At 41.2% G+C, this 15,657-nt stretch overlaps 1 protein-coding gene across 1 annotated transcript in view; it reads right to left on the bottom strand.

Annotated features, from left to right (window-relative positions):
- plxna3 (plexin A3) overlaps nucleotides 1-15,657 on the bottom strand; it is a 137,153-nt gene that overhangs the window by 19,819 nt on the left and 101,677 nt on the right. Inside the window, exon 13 of the mRNA XM_026154649.2 lies at nucleotides 11,383-11,583. Within this exon, the coding sequence (XP_026010434.1) occupies nucleotides 11,383-11,583 (201 nt within the window). The remainder of the gene's footprint in view (nucleotides 1-11,382; nucleotides 11,584-15,657) is intronic.

Genomic DNA, 15,657 nt, shown 5'->3' with positions numbered 1-15,657 from the left:
TAACAATATTACTGAAAATAACACATTTTGTAGGCGCTACAGCAGCATATGGTGAAAGTCCCACAGCTAATGTTTCTACAGCCGGCGTTACTTCAGGTAAGATCTGTACAGTTTCTCTTCAGAGAAATTGAGGACAGATGGTGCTGCTTTAAAGAAAAAGATGGAAAATGGACACACACACAGACACACACATACTGGATCGGTGTTGTCATGGCGGCTGCAGGTCTCTATGGTAACCAACAAAACACTGTCAAAGAAACAACATTATGGACTTAGAGCTGATAGGAACCTGATCTACCTGCCGGTCTCATCGGAGATAAACAGTGGGGTGTTAATGGAACAAAAATCTAAAAAATATAACCTCTGTGAGCGTGAGTGTGTGTGTGTGTGTGTTGAACAATACACTTCATCTCCCATGCTGCTGAGAAGACAGAGAGGCTGTGTCCTGAATATGTCAGCTCGACTCCAAAGGCACCAGATAATCTGACGTCACACAGCCGCACACACAGCCGGTGAAACCGAAGTCGGGTTTTCAGAAAGATTGAAAATCAATGTGTCTTAATGACTCTGGTCTGCTGCTCATTTCATTAACTTACATCACACACACACACACACACACACACACACACACACACACACACACACACACACACACACACACACAGATTAATTAAGATGTGGCAGCTCTATAATCTTACTTCAGCAAAAACATCTACTGTAAAAAATAACCTCCTGTATGACACTACAGGACAGAGTCTGCTGCACACACACACACACACACACACACACACACACACACACACACACACACAAAATTAACAAATTTCATTAAGTGAAAACGGGTTCAGGTCAATATTCCATCCTCAGCAAAAATACTTCACCATCCAACCACAGTTTTACGGCTTTTTACCTCTCTCTCTCTCTCACACACACACACACACACACACACACACACACACACACACACACACACACACGCGCGGAAGCAGAGACAGGGCTGTAATTAATAAAGCACTGATATTAAAATGATCTTTTCTGCAGAGCTGCAAGAACGGCCTCATTGTTCATAAGTGCGAGCACTTTTGTGTCTTTGTGAGGCCTGAATTGAATTTCATAGCTCGTGAGGACATTTTGTGGAAAGTAAAGTTCCATTTGGAAAGAGAAAATTATCAAAAGAAATTACCAAAAATTGAGGACATTTAGTTCACAATGAGGCCATTACAAGCGTCCCCTCAAAAAACTGGGGTTGTGGAGCATTTTCTGTAAAAAAAGAAGAATTTTGCTTTGTAAAACAGAAAATGGACATTTATTGAATGTTAGAAGCGCTTTTAAAACAAGTGCATTTCAGGAAATTGAAGATATTTGGACTAATACAGGAATTTTTTTAAAAAGAAAACCTTATTTTTGGAAAAGATACATTTTCAAAAAATGTTGGTATTTTCCTAAAATATCCTCATATCTAGTAGTTAGTGGGGTTAAGTTCATTGATGACTCTAAATTGCCCACAGGTGTGAATGTGGGAGTGATTGGTGGTACCCCGCCTCTCACCCTGTGAAAGCTGGGATAGGCTCCAGCCCCCCCGTGACCCTGAAAAGGATAAGTGGAAGAGATTGGATGGATGGATCCTCATATTTAGTGGGACATTAGAGAAAAGTGATAGTTTTCTGAAGGTGACGGCATTTTGGAATTGATCCTTTGTGTAAGACAATTTGGTTACACATTTTGCAAAAATTTAGAAAAGTGGGGATGTTTTTGAATGTATTTAGCTTTTAAAATGTGTCCTTTTTAGAGAAGTAGTAGATTTTTCTATCACATGGGCACGTTTTGGAAGTGGAGATATTTTGGGAAAGTGAATCAATGCTGAGCAAAGATTTTTTGGGGAAAATTTTGTTGGACATTTTATGCAAATGTAGAAATTTTGGAAAAGTGGCAGCTTTTAGTAAAGTTAGCATATTTTTCAAGAGTACATTTTTAGAAAATTAGCATTTCAGAATGTGTTGTTTTTACGAAAGTAGGACATTTTTGTTAAAATGTGGAAATTTAGGGGAAATATTTTGGAAAATTGAGTCTAAAAATACTTCAAAGGCACCAAAAGGAGGTTGTAAACATGTTTACTTCTGCTGTAAAAATGGGAATTTCAACCCAAGAGTCTGTGGGCACAGACTTGTGGAGCGAGTGGCCGTCAGAGGAACTGCAGTTTTTGTCTCATTGGCTTCATTTTTCAGCCTGGGAGGCTAGATTAGATTCAGCTTTAGATTGCAATGGTTAAGATAAGAAGCCCTTGAATACAGTGAGAGTCCTCGCAAAGACATAAGTACATTGAGTGTGTGTGTTAAAGTGATGACCACACAGCTGAAATATGTGAAATACCAAGACCAATTGAGAGACAGAGAGAGAGATGTGTGTGTCTAATGTGCTGATTTTCCATTAAAAGCAGCCAGCTGAGCCCAAGAGAGCAGCATCATAAGTCATTGTAACGCACACACACTCTCTCTCTCACACACAGAGGCAGGCAGGATAAGAAATGAAAGGAGAAAGTGCTGTTGAACACACACTGGCGCCACAGATGACAATCACAGGCGATGCTGGTGAACGCAGCTCTTATCTGCAGCTCGTACAGTGGCAGAGCTCCAACCTGTCACATCTGAAGCTCACAAACACTCCTGATCGCACACTCACGCCACAACTGAGCCTCCAAGATGAGGCACAAACACGACTACTCAAGCATCAATACCCAAGCACCAAAGTCACTACATTTTAAGCATAAAACATGAAAACCGTGTGCATTTAAGCCATTTGTTGCATCACTTTTTTAGCTGGGCATTCAACTGTAATGTGTTTGTGCACGTATGTGAGCCCCTGGGTATGAACATTTTTAAATAGCGTTATATTCACCGAGTATAGGCATAGAAAGAACAATGACCTGCCCTTTCAGGGCACACCTGTATTCATATCCATCCAAAAAAGCCTCTATGCCAATTTTATTTGGAGTCTGAAGTCAGATGAAGGCCCTTTCACTGCACATTTGTAACATCTGGACCTATAATTTGTTTTGCAAATGTGCCACCACTCCACTAACAAATATGCGTTTTGTAAGACACACACAGGCTAGTAGCTGCTCGTGTGTGTAGTTTAGCTTTCTTGGCACAATGCTAGCATAAGCTAACTTCTACCAAAAGATGAGGCTGAGGACTGTTGGCATATCCGGTCCAGCAGAAACCATAAGAGTGGTCGTCTTTTCTCTTCTCTTTAGGTGGTGGGGCGTCTGTACTTGTGGTTTCCTCCACACATGAAAGTGATCTGTTTCCCCCTCTCATTAGCTTCCTCACTGTTAAGCACAGTCTTTGATGTGTCACACTCCCATAATTTGAACCATCCAGCAGCTGGTTCGAGGCTCCCTTTGGCAAAAGGAATTTTCCAACCTTAATTTTTTAATTTACCTGGTGCGCTTCTGCAGGGCTGTTCTTTGTCACCAAAGACCAAGTAATTCTGCTCATAACTTTTATGGATATAGTTTCCAAGTGCAGCCAATGGGTAAAGGGTGTAAGCTTCATTGGCCACAGGATCACGTTTCTGCTCGTGTCTGATGGTGCGGTCGTGCTGGTTTCAACAAACAATGATCTGTGACTCACACTCGCTGTTTGGGATTAGAATTAGCAAGTCTGAGGTCATGGTTCTCAGTCAGACGAGGGCGGAGGGCGCACTCTGGGTTCGGAGTGAGTTGTTGCCCCAAGTGGAGAAGTTCTAAGTATTTCGGGAACTTTTTCGGGAACTTCACAAGTGAAGGAAGGAGAGAGCTGAAGATTGAAGGATGGACTGGTTCAGAGTATCGAGTGGAAACTTTCTGCTGTGGTAAAGGGAGGGCTGAGTGCAAAAGCAACGCTCAATTGATGAGTCTACCCTCAGCTATGGTCGTGAGTTGTGGGTAGTAACTAAAAGAAGGGAGACTGTGGCAGAAATGAGCTTCCTCTAAAGGGTGGCCAGACTCTCCTCCAGACATCCTCGTGCACTTCCTAGTTGAGGTCTTTCAGGCATTTCGTACCAGGAGAAGGCCCAGACACCCCAGCGGATGCTGGAGAGATTACATGTCTTGGTTGGGTTGGGAATGCCTCACTGACACTCCAGAAGAGCTCGAGAAGGCGGCCGGGGAGACGCAGGTCTGGGTGTCTCTGCTGAGATTGCTGCCCCACAACTGAAGTTACTGACTTGGCTTGAACAATATTCAAAACAAAGGCGTAATTGCAAAAAGCACCTTTACAGGTTAATGACTAGGCAAACACATAAGCGAAAACGATCCCCCCGGACTTCTGAGGAGTTTATTTGTAGAAAAATCTATAAATTTTTAAAAAGAAATGTAAAGTGTAGATATTGCAAGCAAAGCCTTTTCTATAGAGTTTTATTTCTTCAAATTCAAATGTTTAGGTTTAAATTTAATTTAGTGCTTGAACTTCCACAACCCTGAAACTGTAACAACTTCAGAGACTTTTAACCGTCATTCTCTTCTTTCCTATTCACTGTGCTGTCTGTACAGTTTATATAGCTGTTTGCAAAGAGGTATTATTTGTTGCTTGCTTGATAGTTTGTTTTCCCTGCTCTTTAAAAATATATAGTGATAGTACAGTAAGTCTGTACAGTACTGCAGGGCCTGAGCGTTACAATAAAGCCGACCCATGGCTGTGCTCTGTGTAACCTGCCTTCCCTCTTTGTCTTTTTAAAGCTTCTTACGTGTGTCTATTGGCTTTCTGGGAGCTGCTGAGCGCTCAGATGTGATTGTGTGATCTATGTTTTGTGTCACTTGGCTTGTTATTCAGAGTAATTCACTGGGAAACATTTCTCCCACCGGGACAATAAACTCGGGTCGATCTTAATTCTTGTTTCTTTTTACTTGTCAGTATTTCTCTTCCTGCTCCTGTCTGCTTTCTTAGTGTCTCTCCTCTGTCTCTCTCTCTCTCCTGCTGGGTCTTAATGTCACAGAGCTGGTGGACACACACAGAGTATGTGTGGCTCTGTTGTCCCCATGGTAACCCTTGTGGTCGCTAGGGATGCCACTATGGGGTCAGAGGTGCTTGGCAACAGCGGCATGAACGTGTGTGTGTGTGTGTTTCTCTTTAAGAGCTGCTCATGCAGTACGTTGAACTGCAGTTCCACTGGTGTCCACTGGGTTGTGTGATTAAATTTAGTGGACTTAAAGTGGACGGGAAACCTTATGACTCACAGTTTTTATACCTGTACAGGTAATCTTTATTACCACAGATTTGAATGGGAAATTTAAAACGAGGCTATTTGGTTTTTAAGTGAGACAAAGCTGGCAGTTTGGGCCTTAAATGAAACAGTCAGATTTCATTTAATCTGAGTGTTACAAACTGAGTTTGTAGCTTCTGTATCAAAGGCTTTTCCAGAGGCCCTACACACTTTGATAAAGTGAACATTCACACTTTGGATAACTGAGCTGAAACGTAGTTAAAGGCTGTACAGAAAACATCAATCAATCTAAATGTTATATAAATCAGCCTATATCTTCCAAGTCGTCTGATATGCACCATTGAACAGCAGATAGCCTCTTTGCTTCTGGCCTTGCAGTGGCAGTGCAATAGTAATCTAGGGGCTAAAATTGTCCACACTGTGGATAAAGGCGTGCCTTTGCTGCAATGACTCAATTTATCTTTAAATTTTAACTTAAATGTAAACCATCTTTCTAAATCTCTGGTGCCAGTCTTGATTTCACACTGGTGTTAACAAGCTGAGTTGTATGGGCCAGGTGAAACTGCTCACAGAGATGTATGGTCTTGGTAGAAAATCTCCTTGCTGTTGCTTTGGTCAGCAGCAGACTGCCACAGTCCCCTATAGTTTGCAAACGCCAACTACTTGCTAAGCTTTCACTACAGCCTGGTGGTGAGTTAGCAGGGCAGCTGGGTGCCACAGTAATCCATGTAAATTATGGACAACTGCAGGAATCTGCTAATGTCCAAGGAGGTTGTGACACAGCACTCTGCTGGTGACCAATTTTACCCAGTCACAGCCATCAGCCTATAGCAACGATTTTCAAACCGCTTTGTGAATACAGTGGTCCCTTGTTTATCGCGGAAGTTACGTTCTATAAATAACCCACGATAGGTGAAATCTGCGAAGTAGCCTACTTTTACAATTATTATAGATGTTTTCAGGCTGTAAAACCCCTCACTACACACTTTATATACTTTTCTTAGACAGCCATCAACATTTTCACACTTTTCACTCTTGTTTAAACACTCAAAGTTCAAACCTTCGAAGAAAAATAAGTCCAGTATTATAGAATGAAACTAAAGGCACCCACAGTTACCTTTGACAGTGCAAAAAGTTTCGTCGACATTGTTGTGTTGGTTGGGGAGAAGACTTACAAACATACAGTACAGTGTACAGAAGACATGGCACCAGATTGATTGACAATGGTCTACAGCCAGGAGGTTTCTGACTGGCGAGTAGTAGTGATGTGTCGGTCGCGAACGAAAAGGCTCCTAGAGCCGCCTCTTTGAAGTAAACGACGCAAGCCGGCTCCTTATTGGGAGCCGTGGTTTTGTTTTGTTTTTCTCTCACCCTCTCTCTTGCACTTTTTTCCCACTTCACTCTGCATGCAAGCCTTGTGCTTTGCGCTGGGAAGAGGGGCGGTAGTTACACTTTGTTTTCATATTTTAATTTATATTTAATTGTGGTTTGCAGTGTTTTGTGTTGTTTCACTTTAAATTTGTTTAAAAGGAAAAGGCTGAAAATTTAAATAGCTAAAAGTTGAAATGTAAATAGTTGGTTTTTGTATTATATGATTTATTTATTACATTTTATGTGGCGTGAATAAATAAAAGTATATTTATGGTGGCCTCTAGAGACAAAGCCCTTACAAACTCCGAAGCGCGTACAAACGCCGAAGCGCATACAAACGCCGAAGCGCATACAAACTCCGAAGCGCATACAAACGCCGAAGCGCATACAAACGCCAAAGCGCATACAAACTCCGAAGCACTTACAAAACACAACAGAAGTGCTCCAGGATGCTGGGCGCAGTGTTGAGCTTTTGTCACCTCGTGGCTACACAAGCCAGCAAGTACCAACGACCGGATTTGGTGTGTGGTACTAACAGGTAAATTATTTTTTTTTAATTATTTGAATATATATATGAGTGCTTGTGTATAAATACACAAACAATACACATATGCTTTCAATTGTGCAATTTAAGTGATCTAGGTAGCGAGTAGTGACTGTTGCCGAATGTAGCTGGGTTTCATTGTATAACTTGAATAACTACGAAATAATTGTTCATCAAGTACTGACAGAAATATTCAGACGTTTTACTTTTTTAAAGTGATTTATTGTAATAACAACACAAAAATATCGGCAATCAAAACAGTCAAAGAACTCGTGCTGCAGAATCATATATACATTAATTTATCAGACCGTAATTGATTAATTAACATGGATTTTGCTTTAATGATGCAGTTAGAGATTGTTTTACTTTAATTCTACACCGATAGCGGAGTTTGATTTAACACAGTGATACAGCCAAAAATACCATGAGCTTTAAAATAAATGGTATGCTGTATAAAACAAAATATTTGTACTTAGTGGCCTGAGGTTGCAATCAAATTTCAGTGGGTTGGTGCCACCTCATGCCCACAGCATGGGCACACCCTTGGCCACATTATAACCCAGCATAAGGAAATCATTTTAGTTCTTAAGTAAAAGCGCTTCCTCCACCACATTCTGCTTTAATAATATTGGGGGTGAAAGGAATAGGACAGAGGAAGGAAAAGAAAAATGATAAAGGAAGGGAATGGGAAGAGAGATTGGAAAATTAATGGAAAGGTGCATGTAGAGTAGGAGGAACATAGCAGGAAGGAACGGGGGGAAAATGAGAAGAATTCCCTTTGGAATAACTGCGGGCGAAGATGGAGAGACAGATGAGGAGGTATGCTCTTAAAAAAATGAGATCATTTACCATCCACTGTCACTTCTCATCAAGCTTTCATCTATCAGACGTGCTTCCACATGTAAACTTTATCACATGATCGTACATCAAACCCAGACCGGCCGGGCTGAAGTCAACCCGCCATCATTAAAACAAAAAATCCTGCGATAACACACGATGATTAAAGCTGAGGTTAGCCTGTTACCTTCAGTATATACAAAAATAAAGCAAAATGACTGACAAGGGAGTGTAATTATAGACTTCTATTAATTTATTTGAAGTGTTTTCTTTGCCTACTATCATTTATATGTCGACTATGAGCTATTTTTGAAAATTACGACAGTATTTCCCCGGAGAAATTATAAAAAGGGAGAGAGATGGTAGTTCGATAATCTAGTACAGAAATATGTAAAGAAAATCTGAAATAAATATATCTAAACGGCAGCTACTCCACCGGCCACTGAAGAGCTAACGAACAGCCAAGATGGGAAAAGACTCGTTGACTCGTTTTTATAGTAAAGATCTGCGCAAGTCAGTGTTTTTACTGAGACAAGGTCTCCGTTTTACTTTTTAATTACTATTTGGTAAAACAGATTGGGCAGTCTTGTAAGAAAAGCCAGTAATATCTCAGAGAGGAGACAGCCTGTGCTTTGGGTCATTTATAACAGGCATGTCACTTCCAAAGAAAAAAAATAAATAAATAAATAACAGGCATGTCCTTAGGAAGGCTAATGACATACTGGACTGTCTGAATCATCCACTCCACGGGGAGTTTGAGCTATTGCCCGCAGGCCATCATGTAAAACACCACATGTCTCTTTTTTATTCTGAGGACTACTGATACACTTAACGGCAAGTTACACTCTGACCATATTTCTGCTGCTACTGTGGCGTGTGTGCACTTTCTTCGTGTTTATGCTAAATTTTAACAGTTTACATGAAACCCCTGGTGTTATATTACAAATAACCTTGAACATTAAAATGGAATTTATTCAGTGCTCTGGTGAGATGAGCAGAGAAAGCGATCATGTTGCCTGTGTGGAGGCTGAGTGTGTGTTACAAGGCTGGATGTGGAGCTTCATAAATCTTATTTTGGAGCGAATTCACCAAACCTTCTAACTGCCTTGTAATGGCTTTAACAGTTGACACTATATATCATATGAATGTTCCTTTGTTGATCAAAAGGAAAGTTTCATGTATGTAAGGGCCTGAAAATAACTGCCCTTGCTTCTAGGAGGACTTTTGTTTCCCCAAGATTGACCGCTGCAAGGGGCTGGGGGGCAAATGATCTTTGATGGCAGGATCAAAACCACACCCACCAAAAATCAAACAAACAAACAAAGAGGATGTACAAGTTAGAGTAACAATGTCACTGCATCTCTACTGCAATAGTAATCCTGTCTGAAAGCAGTCTTAGACCGTGCTTTTATTTTGAAGATTCAATAGTCTGCATGAAGAATGTTAGAATAGCAGGAATGTGTGTGTGTGTGTGTGTGTGTGTGTGTGTGTGTGTGTGTGTGTGTGTTTCTCTTGTTGTACTAAATGGCCAATTTCCACTGGGAATAGTAACTTAATTAAATACAGACAGAGAGATACACACACATACTGACCATCTGTATGTAAGTGTTGTGCTGTTGTCTGCCATAGTAGCGGTATGTTACTGCATAATAAGTGTGTGTGTGTGTGTGTGCGCGCGCGCGAGGTGTCTTTAGGGCGGCCTCACCGACAGGAAGACAGATGAAGGACAGGAAATGAGCGCGAGCAGACGGACAACAGTTGGTTTGTGTGTGTGTGTGTGTGTGTGTGTGTGTGTGTGTGTGTGTGTGAGTGTGTGTGAGAGAGAGAGAAAATGCAGGACATCGAAAGGCGAGTGTCATCTCACTAAAGGACAATAATCAATCTGTGGAGTCCGTGTGTTCTTGTATGTCTAGTTTTGTGAGGACAGATTAGATTTTATGTTGGGTCCGGGATATGGGAATAACTTCAGTGAGGGACCTCACAAAGATAGCCCTGCAAACGTATGTGAGTACATGTTTGTGTGCATGAACTAGAGTTAATGAACATTCCAGTGAGCGTTTTTAAGGTCCTTGAAATACTTGGCAAATGTAGAGTTTTTTGAAAGGTATTTCAGGGAAGCAGACATTTGTGAACGCTCCTTTTAAAAAAAAATAAAAAATGTGGGCATTTTAGAAAAATAGCAATACCTTGGAAAAGTGTAGAGCTATTGGGAAGTGTGGATGGTACTGGAAAAAATGGAAAAATGATAAAAAATGAACAGTTTTAGGAAAATTGTTCAAATATTTTCAGAAAGTGGAGATTTGGGGAAACTTTGGACGTTTTGGTAACTTGGTGACTTTTTTGCGAACTGTGGATATTTCAGAAATGCCTGGATACTTCTTGGGAAAGAATCGGTATCTTTGAGGAAAATGTGGACATTTCAGGAAAGATTTAGAACATTCTCAGTTCTCTTAGATAAACTTTTGAAAAGCAAATAACAAAGCCAGAAAACTGTTGGAGGCACGTGTAGGCAATTATAGAAAATAAGGACATTTTTGGGGGCAGTTTGGAGCTTTATGGTAACATGGGGATATTGTAAAGTTTGGGGACTGTACGATTGTGTAGATATTATGGTAAACTTGGAACATATTTTGGGGTTTTTTCTGGGAAAAGGTGGACACTTATGAGAAGTGAAAACCTTTCAAGAAAATATGGGCATTGAAGGAAGTGTGTCACAAAGTGTGGATATGATTTTGGGGAATTTCAGGAAATTAGGAGCACTGTTAGGTTTACATAAAGTTTGTAAAAGAAAGGACTTTTTTTGGACAAAGTTGAAAGATTTCAGAAATAAATTTGTTTTGCTTTGGAAATTGAAAGGAGGAACATTTTGTGAGAAAATGTCCACTATTTTAGCAAATGTGGATATTTTGGGAAAGTGAGGACATTTTCAAGAGGAAAGCATATTTTGGAGAAGCGGTGATTTTCTGGGAATGTGTTTTAGAAAGTCTGACTATCTGTGAAATGTGATTTTATCTATCTTCACAAATTTCGGGAGGTATTTACTGTTCAAGTCTTGGGATCTTATAACCAGATTAGGGTCAAGAGCTGGGGAAATATCATGACACTGATGGTCCTCACGCTGACAGAAAGACCAACCTGTGTGTGTGTGTGTGTTAATTCAATCCCAGTCAGACACATCAATACTGGCTCTCCACTTGAAGCATGACCTTTGAACTCTGGAGGTTCACCATCATCATTCTAGACACACACACACACACACACACACACTAGACTGTGTGTGTGTGTGTGTGTTTGTGTTTGCTGATGCTGCAGATGTGTCAGAGTCACCTTCAGCTGAACACATGTTAGCTTGTTTTATATTCTCGTCTCTCTATCACTTGGCTGCATAATGAGGAGCAGTGCATGTTGGGTCATGTAGTGTATCTTACCGAGGTGTTCTGACACTGAATGCAGGAGGAGTTGAAGCGGACGGCGGGGATGCGCTGGACTTTTCCCTGGATGTTAAACACACACTCGTAGTTTTTCTGACCGGACTGAGGTTGGGGAAGGTTACGAGCTCTCAGCGTGATTGGACGAACCATCCCGGCTGGAACCAGGATGTCAGAGGTAGGGATTATCTGAGGACAACCCTGCAGAGAGGGGGAAAGGGGGAGGTGGGTTAGTACACAATCATTTATCATTTATGACAGGCGAATGGAAATCAGCCCAGTGTATGATGATATATGTCATTATTAGAGAGAACGGTTTCTATTTTATTCACCGTAAACTATTGATCAGAGTCAGCATATGTCACTGTTTACAGGTACAATAACATGTTGCATAGCTCACTTTAAATACACCTGTTTTTAAAGTTTCCTCACCTACTTTTTCACAAATGCTCATTTCTTTTCCAAAATGCCCTCACTTTTCACAAAAGTACACTTTCTAAAAATGTGTTCAAAATATTAATATAAAAAAAAACATTTTCCAAAATGTCCCTGTTCTCATTTTACACACATGTTAACAAAATATCACTTTCTCTCTCTCTTTCAGAAAAAGCTTTTTTTTTTTCCATGAATGTCCCCATAATCCAAAAATGTCCATATTTATTCTTGCAGTTGTCTTGAAATTTGGACTCCCAAACACAGAAATACATCATCTTACACACACACACACACACACACACACACACACACACACACACACACACACACACACACACACACACAGCCGACAAAGGCAGATAGCTTATCTAACAATCTGTCATCACTGAGTGGGGACAGAGACACTGTAACAGTGAGTTTGTGTGTGAGGTCAGTAATGGACAGCTGGTGACAGATCCAAACTTCCTGCGGCTGCTTGAAACACACCCCCACACAGTGTACACACAAACACACCCACACCCACACACACAGAGTCTCTCAGTGGGGTGAAAGCTTTATTAACGGCCGTCACTACGGTAATTAATTGTCTTGTGAATGACAGGAAGACCATTAGCTCCACAGGAAGTGGACCAAAGCGCAGCGGTCGCCAGCAGCTACCGTGGAGACCGTGTGTGTGTGTGTGTGTGTGTGTGTGTGTGTGTTTGGGATAAAGGCCAAGTGTGACTGTGAGTCTCTCAGCAAACCCTCGACATTTAACCAAGCACATCAGCCATCGGCTGCACTAGAAATACCCAAACGAGCAGAACGGCCCAGACACACCATCACACCGACACATCAAACAAACTTTATTTATTAAGCAGATTTCATGTGGAAGACTTGATGTTTCCACAGATGTGATTATATGATCCATTCTGATGCTTAGATCAGTGATTTGTAGGTTTGGAATTAAACATTTCTAACCAGGAAACAGCAGGAAACTCTAATCAAAGATTCCTCTTCCAGGAACACCTGTCCCTCTGATACACAGGATCTGTACCAGCAGAAGCAGAAAGGCTGCAACTGTTTCCACCTTATGAGTGCTTGTGCTTTTCATCATGGTGAAATGTGGCCCTGGAGTCCACTGCTGTAGCACGAATTACAGCCGAGGCTATTCTGAATGCTCTGCCATATGTTTATATGTCTGTATGCAGATTTTCAATCATAAAACTTTAAAAGTGTGCAGCTGAGATTAAAATTAAGGCTCATGTTAAGGAAGCGTGTAGTCCAGCTTGTGAGTACTGAGTACTACTGAGTCCCAGATATACATGTAATGTTTTTGCAACCCGATATATGGGGTATTTATCGGGTGTATTACATTTGTTTTGGGGTTTTTTCCAGTGACGGTGTTTCTGTTATCAGTTTGTAAATTGGTCTCCAGTTTTTCTTATGATATTGCATTGACCAAATTCAGCTTGGATCCTTTTTACTGTCAGTGATTGATGAAAACTGTGAGGTGTAGAGTTTGACTGAAGTGGAGCGTGCTGCATAAGTCTGAGAGAAAGTTTGTTACTCTTACCTGGGCTTAGGTTACAATTCATCATAGTTACAGCTATACGATTTAAATGTTTCGAACGTTTTACTTTCATGGGATTAAAAATTGCCAAACACGCCATTTTGGAAAGAAAATGCTGGCACAGCTTTTCAACATTTCTATGACATTGTACAGACTGTTCCAGAGGAGGAACATATTAACATATTAAACATAAAAAAGGTATGTCCCAATTCGAAGGCCGCTCCAAATGCGTCCTCCTTTTCCCCAGATTTGAAGGATGGGTCGGGTGTATCCTTCGTGGGCCAACCTATCCCAGAATTCATAGCGCAGCCCAGCCAATTCCAGTTTCCAACAATGGCGGCAGCTACTTAGTTTTAATATTACTCTTATTACTCTGTCTGGGTCACAAATAAACGTTTAACATATTTTCAGGCTAGAATGTAGATGTGTAAACTTCAAATATCTGCTCGGTTTATCAAGACATCACATATTTGTAAAAGTCCCATTTCTGTCTCGGTCTTCGAAGGACCCGGCCCACGTAGACGGCGAAGGCCGGGTCCTCCGAAGCATGCGGCCTATGAGTTGGGACATAGCTAATGTTTCAGTTAAGGTCACTGTGAATGATCCCAAAGCTCAAGTTGCAGAATGTTTTGCGTACTCTTGAGTCTATATGATGCCACAAAAAGGGGACATCCCCAATGTCGTCATCACATCTCTAACTGTGAGCGCTGAACCTCCACCTGCTGTTCCAACCTCCTGTTTGTGAGGAGCAGCCAGTTTAGAGAAAGTTGGCTTAAAGGGGGAGGAGCCAAAATGGCTCGTTACAGAAAGAGGACGAACTGAGGAGCCAGTATAAGAGCCGTAATGATAATTATGAATATTAATCATGCAAAGCGTCTCTAGCTATAGCCTTAGCAGACTGTATTTTTCCTCTTCAGAGGCTCATATGGATGCAGCGAAGGCTTCGAGGCAGAGCCGTCTTCTTGCATCTGTATTGCCTCAGCTGCAACAGTGCCAGCGTTGGGCCTGTCAGAGGCTGAGCTCATGAGCACCATGGTCCTTGATTAAACTAATGTCCACTTCACAGGAATCAGAGAATTTTGCTGCTTTCTATATTTCTCTGCACTGGAGATCAACAGGTGAGTCCCGTCTCACACATTCAAACCTCTTATCTTATTCTCCTTTTAGCATGTTTACACAGTGGGTGGGGTTTAGCTCAGGGTGAGGTTACACTTTGGGGGTAAAAGAAAACACAAAATCGCACAACTGAATCAATGGAACTAAATCCACACAGATCTCCTTCGTTCATTCCAGTGCACGTTTTTGTTCCCCGTCTATGCACCGACTGTGACAACTCCAGAAACCGGCTCCTTGTTTCCTGCACAGCTTCGCCTTATCTCTACTCGTTTAGTATTGCAGTTATCGCACAAATACTCTCTTATTCTGCACTGAGTCTACAAAGGCGGCTCTTTTATTGCACTGAAGTGTGATTTGTAAGCTTACATGCTATATAAACACTGAGCTTATCATTAGCAGAGTCTGGAAAACAGAAAGGATTGGCTTTTGTGGCCTAGTGTTTTCAGCTATTATCATCAACATATCATCAGCTTTTAAATTATCTTAGCAAACTGTGTTTTCACTTATGTTCTGCAAACACACAGTGATCATTAGCAAAATGATTATTGGGTGTTTCAGTGGCTTTTAGAGCTTTTACTCTGAGAACAGCTGCCTGCTGCAGTTATAAAAACAGCCAGAGTCAAAACACTAACATTGTGGGGAGACAGAAAAACATGACCCGAGACTGAATCCAAGATCTGTGAAGTCCAAATCAGCTGCAGAACAAGCTGAGGATTCTCTGTGGGTTAATCGTTACTAGCGACACCTGAACACTGCCAAGACATACATCATTTAATTAAAACACTGACTTTAAGCACTTTAAGAGGAGACAGGTAGGAAAGCCCCTCTGATGAAAACGTGGACCACTAAATTCCACATGCAGAGATTAGCAGTTTTCACATGCGCACCTTAACATCTGTACACATTACTCAGTGGTGCTGCATTCAAGGTCCAAAGACAGCGCACTAAAATGTTCTTGTGGTTTAATAAAATGAATTTTAATGCAGAAAAGGTTCAAAATTTATCAGAATTAAAGGATGTTCACAGATTTTACTGGGCGTCACATCTGCTACCTCCTCCTTCTCTATTCAGTTAGCTCATGTAAACCCCACAGAGCGTTTCCAATAATGCAAATGAGCTGAAAGTGGACTACATCCCCCACGAGTCAAGGGTGGAAATCTGAAGTCTGTTTG

Source organism: Astatotilapia calliptera, chromosome 20, assembly GCF_964374335.1.
Source record: "Astatotilapia calliptera chromosome 20, fAstCal68.1, whole genome shotgun sequence".
Lineage (NCBI taxonomy): Eukaryota > Metazoa > Chordata > Actinopteri > Cichliformes > Cichlidae > Astatotilapia > Astatotilapia calliptera.
The sequence above is the reverse complement of the archived record's forward strand: the minus strand, read 5'-3'. Positions and strand labels throughout refer to the sequence as shown.